Genomic DNA, 13805 nt, shown 5'->3' on the forward strand with positions numbered 1-13805 from the left:
GGAAGATTAGTTCCCTAACCACCTGCTGAATATATCTGCTAATCAAATATAGTCATGCTCAAGGATATTTGTGGAAAAATTACTTGAGGAGCATGATGCACCCTTAAGATCTGCGATAAACAAAACGTTTTGATTTTCTAACCTCGATAGTAGCTTTATTCTAAATACGTTTTAAAATTTTTACAGTCTGTATGTCACGTGTGCAGAATAGCGGTCAATTTAAAATGGTGGGAGTAAAACAAGCCAAACTTTATTTAGATGGAAGGCTTGCTCTAATGAAGACCATCAAAAAATCACTTGAGGTTCCATGTCAGTTAAATTGGGCTTAAAGAATTCCTGCAAAAGAAAAATAAATGGTTGAAAACATAAGTAGCTATAGGAAATATAAATCCAAAACAAACCAAGAAATCTAACATAGAGTTGTGATAAGGATAAAAAAATTAACGTGTCAGCACATTCTACATGCGAGGTTGGCCTACGGAGAGGGGAACTGAGAGGGGCAGTGGCTAGGATAAACCAGAAGAGGAAAAAGATGAGCAAGCTCAGAACATCAAGATCTGCTCATCAAACCCTCCCAAGAATCAGGAAACTAAGGATTTTGAGAAATAAAAAGGTCAGCTGCAAGACAGAGGGTAAGAGAAAGGGCTTTTACTGGTTCTTCAAGTATTGGGTCAATGGGTTACACGTATACTACATTATACTATCATACTACTTTACAGGGGCATCGTTAAACTCTGACATTCGTATCCAATCGAAAGTCCTTTCAGACTGTACCATTCAGGAGGGAGGCAAAGTGCTCCTACCCATAAATTTGTTAGTGGTGTGTGTGTGTGTGTGTGTGTGTGTGTGTGTGTGGTATGCATGTGTTTATTTGGTGTGTATATATTTTTGATGTGCATCTGTGTGCATGTATTTTTTGTGTGTACATGTATACAGCCATGAAAGCACATGAGTATGTATGTTAGAGGCGCATGGATACAACTGATCAACTTTCAGTCTATGACTTACCTTGCACCTATCAACACCAGGGTATACACTCACAGGCGCACTGTCACTCTGGAAATGGAATGAAGTGTTAGATATGTCTTTTATCCTCAGCGGGGGGCGGGGGGAGAGGGAGAGAGAGAGAGAGAGAAAGAGAAAGAGAAAGAGAGAGAAAACACACACACAGAAATTCTCCTAATTTTCAGGGTCAGATCAGGTGGAGGGAGTCAGTCCTCATCCCCTTGCCCTCTATATTCTGCAAGGCCAGGACAGAGGCAGAGCTCTAACAAGAAGGAAGGAAGAACTGAAGACCTCCTAATAGACTATCATTGGAAACTCACTCTGGTTGCTTTGGGAAGATAAGGTCTTTTTCAAAGATGCACCTGAAGAATTAGGCTTAACATTTGTAAGAGATAGTACACCTGCACAAAAATAAGAGAAATAAGGAACAGAGTGAAGCAATCATCAGCAAAGCCCTCTAAAATCAACCTGTGATGGAAGATAACGAACAACGTGTAAGCAAAAATTACCTGTGAACAACTTCTTTTCCATTTCTTCTTGAACTTTAAGAAGAATCCTTTCCTGTTCTAAGGCTTCTATGTACTTTGAGTAGCACCAGGTTGGCTAGAAAAATGATTTTCAGAGTGAATTTTAGAAATATTTGCCCTAGAGCATAAACTGAAGGTAAGATAACTTATATCATCCCCTTCATTTGAACATCGTATTGCAGTATAACACATATGATAAAATGTGCATGTCACAAATTTATTATTATTATAAAATTTCACAAGTGGAATGTAACCACTTAACCTTTCAACTGGTCACCACAAACTGTTATCAGTCTACCTTACACCATTTTAATAAGAATATTTTGATAGACTAAAGGTACTTTTTCCTATAGCCTTGACTTAAAATGTTAAATTCCCTCGCCTCAGGTTGGAGGCTGGTGGGGATGTGAGGAGGATGATTCACTTCTTCTCAGTGAAACAATTTCTCAAAAATTTCATAGATTTCTTGACAGCCATTCAGTCAGTCACCTTTATGTATTCAATTTGATTATGAACTTATGTGCTTAGGAAAGACCCAAGTTTTTTGTGGGGTAGTTTTGCCTTTGAATTAATTACAATTCTTCAATTTGTAAAATTTATCTGAAAGAAATGCATGTGTAGAGCATCCCACACTTACTAAAATGGCAGTGTGTTATTATTTTAACAATTCCTAGTGTAATTCAACATGTATACATTAGAGAGTAATAATGAAAATTATATATACACACACACACACACACACACACACACACTAAGTGGACAGATTATTATGACCACCTGACGTTTGTAGGCAAATTAGCCGTACACTGCATCGTATGGCATATGGAAGCCAAAGGCCTGTTCGAACACCTTTGCTGTCTGCAGTTACCAAGATAAAACGTCTTAAATTCACACAGGAACACAGGATTGGACAGTCGAGCATTGGAAAAGTCATGGGGTCCGATGAATCACGTTTCCAGTTGCATCATGCAGATGGCAGAGTGAGAATTTTGCGGAAACAGCATGAAAGCATGCACCCCACATGCACGAGTACAACCCTTCAAGCTGGTGGGGGCAGTGTTATGGTTTGGGGCATGTTTTCCTGGCATGATTTGGGCCCTTTAATTCGTGTGGAACAGTGTCTGAATAGCACAACATACCTAAGTATCGTTGCTGATCAAGTTCATCCTATCATGTTGATGGCGTATCCCAATGGAGATGGCTTCTTCCAACAAGACAATGCGCCATGCCACGATGCTCGTATTGTGCAGGAGTGGTTTCAAGAACATGAGGGAGACTTTACCTTGCTTAGGTGGCCCCCACAATCACCAGATCTCAATCCAATTGAGCATTTGTGGGACGAAGTTAAAAGAGCCATCAGGCAGCTGGTTCCACAACCATCAAATCTCACAGAACTGGACAGTGCTATTCATCAGGCACAGTGTCAGATTCCTCGCATCACCTTTCAACATCTCGTGGAGTCAATGCCAAGAAGAATCGTCGCAGTATTGAAGGCAAAAGGTGGCCCAACGAAGTACTGATGGGGTGGTCATAATAATCTGGCCACTCAGTGTGTGTGTGTGTGTGTGTGTGTGTGTGTGTGTGTGTGTGTGTGGAAAAGCCAAGCGACCAGAATGATGGAACGACTAGAATGACTACAATGACTGGTCGCTATGACATGTAGTGCGGCAGCCAACCAGCCCAATCGGGGCCCCGATCGGCTACCCCGAACTGCCCTTGGCCCCTTCCCTTGGCCAGCCATGGCCCCTTCCCCCCAGCCAGCCCCGCCCCTGATCGGCCCCCATCTGGGCAGGCTGGCTGGACCCCACCCATGCATGAATTAGTGCACCAGGCCTCTAGTTTATATTTATAAAAATGCCTTTGGTTTCCAAAAGCATTTAGTTTCTTAATCTTAGATATATGACAGTATCATCATCCTCATCATCACCACCTCTTTTTCTTTTGAACACCTAGGAAAACAGCCTCAAAGGAGATGAAGTCATTTCTTTCAGGCTTCAAGGTGACACTGACTTGCAAGTGTCAAAGTAAAAATTAGAAGCCTGGTATCTCTAATCCCACATTTCCCCCTTTATTTTTACTCTGTGTTTCTGAAATTTAACACAAGTCATTTGCTAATAAATATACTTCCAAATGTCATTATTAGGTATCATGCACTTTTAGATGGTTCCAAAAAATTGGACATTTCTCTTCTTTCAATAAAAGCTTACCTATCAGTAATCTTAGCTGGGTAGCTGAACCTACTTGACATTCCTGAATACCAAAAAGATTGATTCCCAAGCTAATATTATTTAAGATGCAATCACTTTCAATAGAAGTCATTAAAAATGGACATAAACGTATAAAGTTTCAGGGAAGTGATGTTAATGTACAAGTTATACATGAAAATATGTATTAGTTGATGGTCATGTACTGGCCAATTTTATGATCACTTCAAATAATTTAAAAATTGAGACAAAGCATTTGCCATTCATCTTTCCTCTCTTAACCCAAAAATATATTAACCTATATATTTTCTACTTTTTTCTGTAACTGCCCTATTCTCTCTTTTCTGATAAGATAGTCACTTCAATTTCTGCCTCTTAAATCTTCACATGTATCAAGAAATTATTTTCCTTGATGATATTATTCAGGATCAGCTGGCATTTTAATGTCCTCTGAAGGCTCAAGGAAATTTCCTTCCCATCTCAGGATTACAATTTTAGCCTAGGATTACAATTTTAGCCTCATTTAGGATTACAATTTTAGCCTCATTTTCAAGCAAACACACCTCTACTACTGTAAAGTGACTAAACTACTGCTTCCCACCACCCAGTGCTCTGCAGAAGTGATGCCCATGGCGTCTCTCTTGCTTACCTGTCGGCCATATGCTTGCAGGATTAGAGATGGAACACTGAACAAATCAGATGTTTTCATAGTAGTTACTGGAACATTTTCAGGTTGTCTGAGTCCTTCCTGTAATTATATTAAGTTATTCCCCCAAAGGGGTAATTCATTAATATAAACTTACAGTTAAGGACTCATAATAGCAGGTGAAAAAACATTGTGTGGTGAGCACCACAACCTGAGGTTTCATCAAGTCAATATCACTGATGTGACATAATCTTTACTTTTCTTTCATATCAATATAAAAATATTAAAAATAATATTGCTTTCATCTAATAATAAAAGCATAATATGCTAATTAGACCGGACAGCTAAATGATCTTCCAGACGTCATTCCGGACGTCCTTCTGGACCACCTTGCGGACGAAGCGTGGCAGTGTGGCCGCGGCAGAGGCTGCCGCCCCGGTAGGCAGGGGCTGAGGCAGAGGTGGTTAGGGGCGATCAGGCAGGCGGGCGAGTGGTTAGGGGCAATCAGACAGGTGGGTGAGCCATTAGGAGCCAGTGGTCTTGGATTGCAAGAGGGATGTCTGACTGCAAGTGTCATCCCCCGAGGGGGTCCTGGATTGTGAGAGGGTACAGGCTGGGCTGAGGGACCCCCTGCCATGCACGAATTTCATGTACTGGGCCTCTAGTATTAATATAAAAATACTAAAAATAAATGAGAGAAATCATGAAGTAGAATGTAAAAAATCACCCCCAAATTTTAGCATCCAAGAAAAACCACTACAGACATTTTCATTAATATCCATCCAAATTTCTCACTAGGGAAATGCACATATTTAATCTATAATTTTAATATTTATATTTTATTACATAAATGTCATATAAATGGAATCACACTATATGTGCTCTTTTTAAATGTTTCATGTAAAAATGTTGGGAAAACTTTTCTATGTGAATTAATGTAGAATAGGTATTTTACTAAAGGGCAGGGTTTTGTATCATTCAGCAAGTATGTCTACACTATAGAACACAGAGTATATCTTCGAATATTTGCTGGATGGTGAAATGAAAAAATTACATCATCATTTTTAATGGGTGAATGCAGATATTTGTTGAATAATAAAAGAATAAACCATATCATCATTTCAACCAGTGAATACTATTATAGTAAAGGGATGTACTACAGATAATCAATGCCCACTATTAGAAATTTAGGTCCTTTTTATTTTTTTTAAATATATTTTTATTGATTTCAAAGAGGAAGGGAGAGGGAGAGAGAGATAGAAACATCAATGATGAGAGAGAATCATTGATCGGTTGCCTTCTGTATGTCCCCCATTCCCCACTGGGGATCAAGCCCGCAACCCAGGCATGTGCCCTGACCAGGAATTGAATAGTGACCTCCTGGTTCAACCACTGAACCACACTGGCCGGGATCATTTTTAACTTCTTACTATTATAAACAACGCTGTGCATTTCCCCCAGTTCTCTCCTATAGAAAAAATTCCTAAAGGTGTATTTGCAGGATTAAAAACAATGAACATTCTAAACAATACATGTTGTCAAACTGCCCTTCAGAAACAAAGGACCATTTTACACTGTCTCCAATACACATGAGTTTGTAGTCCTCTTTCACAAACCCTCACCCAACAATGGAGATTTTCTTTGCCAGTGTGTTTTTGGCTGTTATTACCCTTTGCCCACTTTTCTGTTAAGAGTGTTTATCTTTTCTAGTATTTATTTTCACAACTTACATCATACATTTTATGTTTTCCTAATTTGTCTTTAACCTTGTTTATTTCTGCCATTTAAAACTTTAAAATATTTAAAATCACTGTGATTTTCTTTCCTTTTTTTTTTTCTTTTGTTATTCCTCACCCAAGGATATTTTCCCATTGATTTTTAGAGAGAGTGGAAGGGGGGAGGGGAGAGACAGAGAGAGAGAAACATCTATGTGAGAGAGACACATTGATTGGTTGCCTTCCGCACATGCCCCAACCCTGGCAGGATTGAGCCTACAACCAAGGCATGTGCCCTTGACAGGAATTGAAACCGTGGCCCTTCAGTCATTGAAAAGTACAAATCATTGCTGAGATAAATTAGAGAAATAAGTCGAGATATCTGTGTTCATGGATTGGAAAACATACTATTGTTATTATATCAGTTCTCCTCAAACTGATCTAAAGGTTCATTGCAATATTAATCAAAATATCTGAGTAGTCAGGTAACATGTGAAAAGTTGCTCCACCTTACTAATAATTAGGAAAATGTAAACAGGTGCATTATTAATGATGAGCACATTTTTTATCGTCAGATTGAAAAAAATTTTTAAGTCTGAAATACTAAATGGGGATTACCAAATGGGGAAAAGCAGTGTTCTCCTGTATTGCTGGTAAAACATAAACTGACACATTCACAGGGAAAGCAAAGTGGTAGCGCCTACTCCACTACAAATACACGTGCACGTGAGAACCAGGATGGCGGCGTAGGTAAACGCCGGTACTCGCCGCCTCCCATAACCACATCGAAATTACAACTACAATACAGAACCACCATCATCCAGAACCACCTGAAAGCTGGCTGAATGAAGTCCTTCAGCTAGAGAAGTAAAGAAGGAAGCACACTGAGACTAGTAGGAAGGGTGGAGGTGCAGAACAGTTGGGTGTGACACCCACGTATGCTTTTTTTTAAATTGGAAGGGAGATCATCTCTGTGGAGGCCACCTGTGAGGAGCAAGGGGTCACAGCCCCACACCAGCTGCCCAGGCTCCCATAGCTGGGAAGAGAAGTCCCCGTAACTTCGAGCCATAAAAACAGTGGGGACTGGGGCTCAGTGACATGGAAGTTGCTGGAGACCCAGGTGCTCCTTTTAAAGGGCTGGCACATGAATGTACTCGAACTCGATCCCTCTGAGCTCCAGCACTGGCAGCTTTGGGGGACCCAGATACATACAGGGAGGAATTGGATTGTCTAGCATTGGGGAAGGAACTCAGGGGCAGCTTTCTCCCAGATGGGGGTGCTTACATAGGTCATTGTTCTTTTGCTGGGACCTCCCCTGTTGCAGGGCTGACTGGCAGCCATATCTGAGTCACCATCAACCGGGAGCACACTGTTTGCTCTACACTGGGGATTCCCTGAGACCCAGCCCCATCCAATTTGCAGCCCCACCTAACATGTTTGCAGTGGCTTTTGCATATGAATGGCCTGTTCTTGCTCAGGCTAAAATCTCTCAAACAAGCTGCAATTGGTGACAGCATACCCCAAACCTATCAACAAAAGGCCCAAGACCAGGCACTAGCACCAGCCTGCCTTGCTTCACAGTTGGGCCTCACCTGGGCACCTCCAAGCTCAACACAAATAGCAGCCATCTGCTGATCTCTCTGTAGCTCCTGCCAGGTGGCCCCAGGCAGTGGTTGACTTTGCACCTCCCTGGAGGCCCTAGAGCCAGTGCACCCAATGGACAGCTTCAGATGATACCGGATTACAACTCTACACACCCACAAGTGACACACTCAGGGGACAGACTCAGTGAGCACCAAAGCCCCACTGCAGCAAGTCCTGCTCCATAGGGGTGTTTTCTGCACAGCAGCTCTCCCATTGTAGATGCAGTTGGTCCTCACAGCCAGTTGGCCTGGAGGTCAATTCCTCCCAGCGATGCCAATAGCAGTCAAGGCTCAACTACACAAGACTGTGCACACAGCCCACATTAGGGGCGCACCTAGAGTGCCCAGCTCAGGTGACTGGGGAGACTGAGCCACTGGGCCCTACAGTACACCTACTATACAAGGCCACTCTACCAATTTCAGGAGACATACCTAATACATAGAAACAAACACAGGGAAGCAGCCAAAATGTGGAGATAAAGAAACATGTCACAAATGAAAGAAATGGAACCAAGCAAACTCCTGGATACAGAGTTCAAAACCATAGTTATAAGGTTACTGAGGATCTTTATCAATTACATATATATATATAAAATACACACACACACACACACACACACACACACACATATACACACACACACAAATAGAGTAGGCATAAGTTTATAAATAAGATAAAATACATTATTTGGGAGTTATCCCTCATCGATTCAAATAGAGAAATAGAAAGAAAGATGGGTAGATGAATGAGTGGACAGACTAACTGACAAATAGACAGGCTGAACAATTTGTGATTCATATTTACAAATTTCACAATCAATGTATAAGTCTGTAATTGTAATTCTAAAGTGCTGCCCTCAGCCCTGGCCGGTTTGGTTCAGTGGACAGAGTGTCAGCCTGTGGGCTGAGGGGTCCCAGATTCGATTCCAGCCAAGGGCACATGCCCGGGTTGCAGGCTCCATCCCCAGTAGGGGGTGTGCAGGAGGCAGCCAATCAATGACTCTCTCTCATCATTGATGTTTCTACCTCTCTCTCCCTCTCCCTTCCTCTCTGAAATCAATAAAGAAATATATTTTAAAAATAAAATAAAATGCTGCCCTCAGTACATAACATTTGATCATTCATTCACCCATTCATTTAGTAAACAATTGTTAATAACGGCGTGTGTGCTAGACACTGGTGTAAGTGCTTATGAGACGCAGATGAATAAGACAGATACTGTCCTTGAGAATCTCAGTCCAGTGAGGACAACAAATGCAAAAACTTCCTCATAAGACAATAAAATGTGCTCCCCAAGAGAGGTTCCTACGTGTGACTACAGTGGATGTGGGTTCTTAAGTTGCCCAGGAGAGTATCAAGGAAGCCTTCACACAGAAAAGATGACATTGGAGATGCATTTTAAGGAATTCAAAACTAAGTCTGAAACCTCCAACTGAAGGCTTAAAAGTCCCTGAAGTTTGTCTTCTGTCACTTTGCTGGATTTTTCGCTGGCCCGAGTTTCTCTACAAATGGCTTTTATGTGCCTGACTAAACCCAGAATGAGTCTTGTCTCACCTTTGCAAATCTTTCATCTTCTGTGATTGTCGATCTCTTTTTCTGCCTATTATATTCTTTTCTTCTCTCTAAAGCACTCATAATTTTTTCATCAGTTAGGTTCTTCCTAAACTCACAAAACTGAGGCCAGAATTTAAACAGAACTCCAAAAATTGTCATCTGTATAAAAAGCAAAGTATGTCTCAGGTTACAATGTTATACAAATGTACCGTTTTAAACTCTAACTCACCATAATAATGGATTAACTATTGCATCTTTAATATACAGCATGTTTCCTCCAACTTATTGTCTCCAGACATCTTGGTATAGTTTAGCTCAGCACATGCTTATCATCAATGTTTTTTTACTACCAACGAGAAGTCTTTCTTTAAAAAAAAAAAATTCTTAAAATACACTTAAAAGTCACTTTATTCTTTATGTTTCCCTAACCAATTGATTGTATGAATAAAGAATCCATTAGGTCTTTTTTTTTTTTAATAAGAAATTTATGTTTTCTTTTAAAGCATATACTAGCGGATCTGCCACACACTCTGCTGTTTTATGCAAGTATTCCAAATATTCAGTCCATCATGGGGAACTCCTCCCCCTCTCCCCTTTTCTTTCTTTTTAGAGAAAGGAAATACCATTTACCTCTGGAAAAGCTCTTAAACAAAGCTGCAGATCTAAGAATAAATCTTGAGTAACTTCTAAATGATACAATCTCTCTTTTATGTGAGAGCAAGAAAAGTAACATTTAAAAAGCAGAGTGGTATCCTGGACAAGTGCTTTCTATGAGGACACTCTACAGCAAGTGATTAATTGTGATATTTATGGAGATAAGAATGGTTGCTCAGACTCCCATGCCAAGTTTTTCCATTAGTTCCAGAGGCAGACATGACTTCCAAGAAGGTAGGACTTGCCACATCAGATCAAGCCCAACATGTTGTTGCGAGGAATGGCCTTCCCCTAATGCCCTGGAGGAAAATGAACCATCCCATTAGGCTCGGAGCCAACTCTTGTGAGGAAAAGAAGACTTTTTTAGAGAGTAAAGGCTGCGGCGATCAGCAGAGTCCTGAATTAGTCATGTTTCATGACTCCTCTTTTCTGTACGTGGATATTCTTAGTAATTCTAAAATTATTTATGCTTTTTAAAAGACAACTTTGTCATTGAATTCTGTAGCCTCTTGGGATGGGGAACACAAAAGCTAGAGATTCTCTATTGGATAACATGCAGGCCTTTAATTTTTTCCATTTACCGACCGTGTAGTTAATCCGGTAATCCCCTGCTCCACTGTTCAGGGGCCATGCTAGCTGTCCTGTGAACTTCTTAAACTCAAATACCCCTTCTCTATCTACCAACTATGGACCCTACTTTTCAGTGATCTCTCCAAAACCTGAGTCGTTCTCAAATACATGTATTTCCATCTAGAAGGCCTTCTGGTAAAAGTCACCTACTTAACACAGAACTTTCAAAGGCAGACATAAAATTGCTCTTTTTTTTTTTTTTTTTTAAGAGCGAGTGGAAGGGAGAGGGATAGAGCGATGGAAACATCAATGAGAGAGAAACATTGATCAATGCCTTTTGCAGGCCCCCTACTGGGGATTGAGCCTGCGACCCAGACATGTGCCCTGACCAAACAGGGAATCAAACTGGTGACATCTTGGTTCATGGGGCGACACTCAACCACTGAGCCACACTGGCCGGGCCAAATTGCTCCATTTCTAAAAGTTGTAATTAAGATGTTAGGTTAATAACTTACATGTCATTCATGAAAATTACCCAGCCTTAAAAGATAACCAAACTGTGGCTAAGAAATTGTTTTAATAAAAATAGAGCTATTTTGCTCACTGCCAGCAGATGGACAATGGATTTAGAATGAGTAAGAACTTTGGCTGAGGGATGAGGGATGCGGGTGGGGATAGGCAGAGCTGCACTGATCACAATCCTAAAACAGGTAAATTTACTATTTAGCCCTTCTCTCAACTTTGCTCTCGTTTCAGTTTGGTCTTATTCCTTTCTGTTGTGATAGCTCTCTTCTCACATCCTTCATTCCCACGTTCCAAAATGGGAAACAGGCCCTGCCCTCAACAACCTTCCAGTCTCCTGGGAAAGCCAGGCATAGAATGGTCATTTTCAATTCTGTGTAACAAGTGTTGTGACAGGGACCAGTACCGGGTATCATCACAGCACACGGAGGAGCGGAGGGTGCTGCCCAGAGCTCAGGAGGGAAGAGAATCAGGCCACCTACGGAGCCCTGAGTCTTTCAGTGAGATCGGGAGGTAAGCGGTAAGAGATGTGGTTGGAGACGTGTAGGGAGGCGCATGGTCTCCCTTCTGAGGACCATGGGGAGTAGCTGTAACTGAGAGCAGAGGAGTGGCCTGACCAGATGGACTTTTTGGAAAAGACGGCTCTGCCTGCAGCGAGTTCAATGGTTTCGAGAGAGCCTGGAGGCAGGGACCTGTGGTCAGCACTGTGCGACTGAGCAGGTGCGGGCTGAGGCAGCGGCCTGGAGTTGGAGAGAGGTAGGTAGAAGGCAAATAACAAGGAGACAGAGGGATACGTTTCAGGGAATGAAGATCTGGCGGTCAGGGAATGAAGGCAAGCAGGGACGTGGAGACGGTGCCCAGGCCTCTGACCGTTCTCTGAGCTTTGTTAGGAAACGCAGGAGGAATAACAGATTTGGTGGGGTAAGGCCCCTAAGTAAATATTTTCTTATGGGCCTGGGACTCATTTTAGGAAATCAGGTAGAAGGCATAAACGAGAGGACTCTCCTGGACCGTGCAGGCCCAGCGGCATGCGCAGCCCCAGGCCTTCCCCGCCAGCCTCCAGGCCTCTGCTGCGGCGGGGCGGCCGGGCGTGGGGTTTGGTTATCGGCAGGCCCAGGCCCGGCTGCGGGATCTCTCAGATCCCTTCGCTCACAGACACCGCGATTCTGGCACCGCGTTTTCTCTGTTTCTCTCTAGCACATCCTCAATCATTCCTCGATATTTTCGCCAATTTTAATGCATAATTTGGATTGTGAGTCCACTTTCAGTCCCTTGGAGGACTTAGAGCACAGCTGGCTCACAAATGCATGTTAAGGAGTAATGGCCTCTTTCCATGCTCAAGGGCAATCATACCCCAAATCTCTGTTTCACATCACTTAAGTCATGACATGGCCTTCCCTATTACCTCTATTATAATTTATTTTTCTTAATCATTTTTCAGGAACAACATCGGTAAAAGGCTTTTCAAAATGCAAATAAATTATGTTCATCAAATCACTGTTTTCTATTATTTATCTTAAGAAGCAGTAATGTGAGCAGGTTAACGGGCATGACTTTCCTTTCATGAGCTTGTGCACTTTATGTGGGTCGGGTACTTAAATCTCCTCTCACTTATTTTATGAGCGATGTGAATATTCCAATCTTTAAAAATACACAAATCTTGGGACACACATATGCCACACATTTTTGTGGTAGTGGATATTTTAAAAGGAAATAGGAATGGTGGGAAAGGAAGGAAGAATTAGCTTGTTTTCTTAGAAACCAAAAATGGTAACCCTGCAAAGTCAAAGTGTAGTATTTAATAATTTTATTTGTTGTATGGCATCAACAACAGAATAGTCAATTACTAGTTTCTTATGTTCTGTGGCATATGAAAAGATTCTTTTTCATTACCCAGGATAAATCCCAGTGTTAGGATGATGGAAGCCTTGCCAAATATGAGTAATGCAAAAGCTTTACGAGAATACCTAGATTGTCTATCTATTTAAAACTACGCTGAGCCACATGCCCCGATCGCTTACCTGTGCCTCTCTAAATACATATGGTCCTAACTCCTTCCTGTGTTCAAGAATCTTCTGGGCTTGCTCTATGGGAATGTCTATTTGTAAAGCTGGCGGAATGCTGGAGTTAATAAAGCAGTTGATAATAGTCATGACCTTCTTGTGGATGATAGACTCATCACAATGAGAGTGGCACAAGTCCTGGACAAGGGGGAAAGATAGGACAATATATGATTAACGTATTATTAGTACACTTTATAGAATTGTGACCATACGTCTTTCAGCTAATATATACTTTTTTAAAAATGGATTTTGAGAGAGAGATAGAGAGAAAGAGGGAGACAGAGAGAGACAGAGAGAAACAGAGAGAGACAGAGAGGGAGAGAGAGAGAGAAGCACTGATTTGTTGTTTCACTTATTTATGCATTCATTAGTTGCTTCCTGTATGTGCCCTGACCGAAGACCAAACCCGTAACCTTGAAGTATTCGGACAACGCTTTAACCAACTGGGCTACCCTGCCAGGGCCTAAAATACACATTTTAACTTCAGGTCAAGAGGGTCCTGGGACATGCCAAGGCTGTCTTAAAATATCATAGCTGTTATTTCTCTTGGGTCTGAGGAACCTAAGTCTTCGATGGATACAGCTTACGTACATACAGGTTTCATTTTATCCTGATCGCGGCTTCTCCTTTCTCCGATGAAAGGAACAGAACTAGTGTCGACTTTGACTTATTTAGCAAATTTATGTTGAGTGCCTGCGATGT

General features: G+C 41.6%; 1 protein-coding gene across 1 annotated transcript in view; it reads right to left on the reverse strand.

The window, feature by feature from the left end:
- Nucleotides 1–325: 325 nt before the first annotated feature.
- Nucleotides 326–13805, reverse strand: part of RGS22 (regulator of G protein signaling 22) — a gene marked incomplete at its 3' end in the record, with an annotated part of 106595 nt that continues 93115 nt past the window's right edge. Inside the window, exons 22-27 of the mRNA XM_080646489.1 lie at nucleotides 13062–13241; nucleotides 9295–9453; nucleotides 4386–4484; nucleotides 1515–1608; nucleotides 1326–1406; nucleotides 326–336 (exon numbers count right to left, since the gene is read on the reverse strand). Of these exons, the coding sequence (XP_080502615.1) occupies nucleotides 326–336; nucleotides 1326–1406; nucleotides 1515–1608; nucleotides 4386–4484; nucleotides 9295–9453; nucleotides 13062–13241 (624 nt within the window). The remainder of the gene's footprint in view (nucleotides 337–1325; nucleotides 1407–1514; nucleotides 1609–4385; nucleotides 4485–9294; nucleotides 9454–13061; nucleotides 13242–13805) is intronic.

This window comes from Plecotus auritus (assembly GCF_963455305.1).
Source record: "Plecotus auritus genome assembly, chromosome: 11".
NCBI classification, from domain to species: domain Eukaryota; kingdom Metazoa; phylum Chordata; class Mammalia; order Chiroptera; family Vespertilionidae; genus Plecotus; species Plecotus auritus.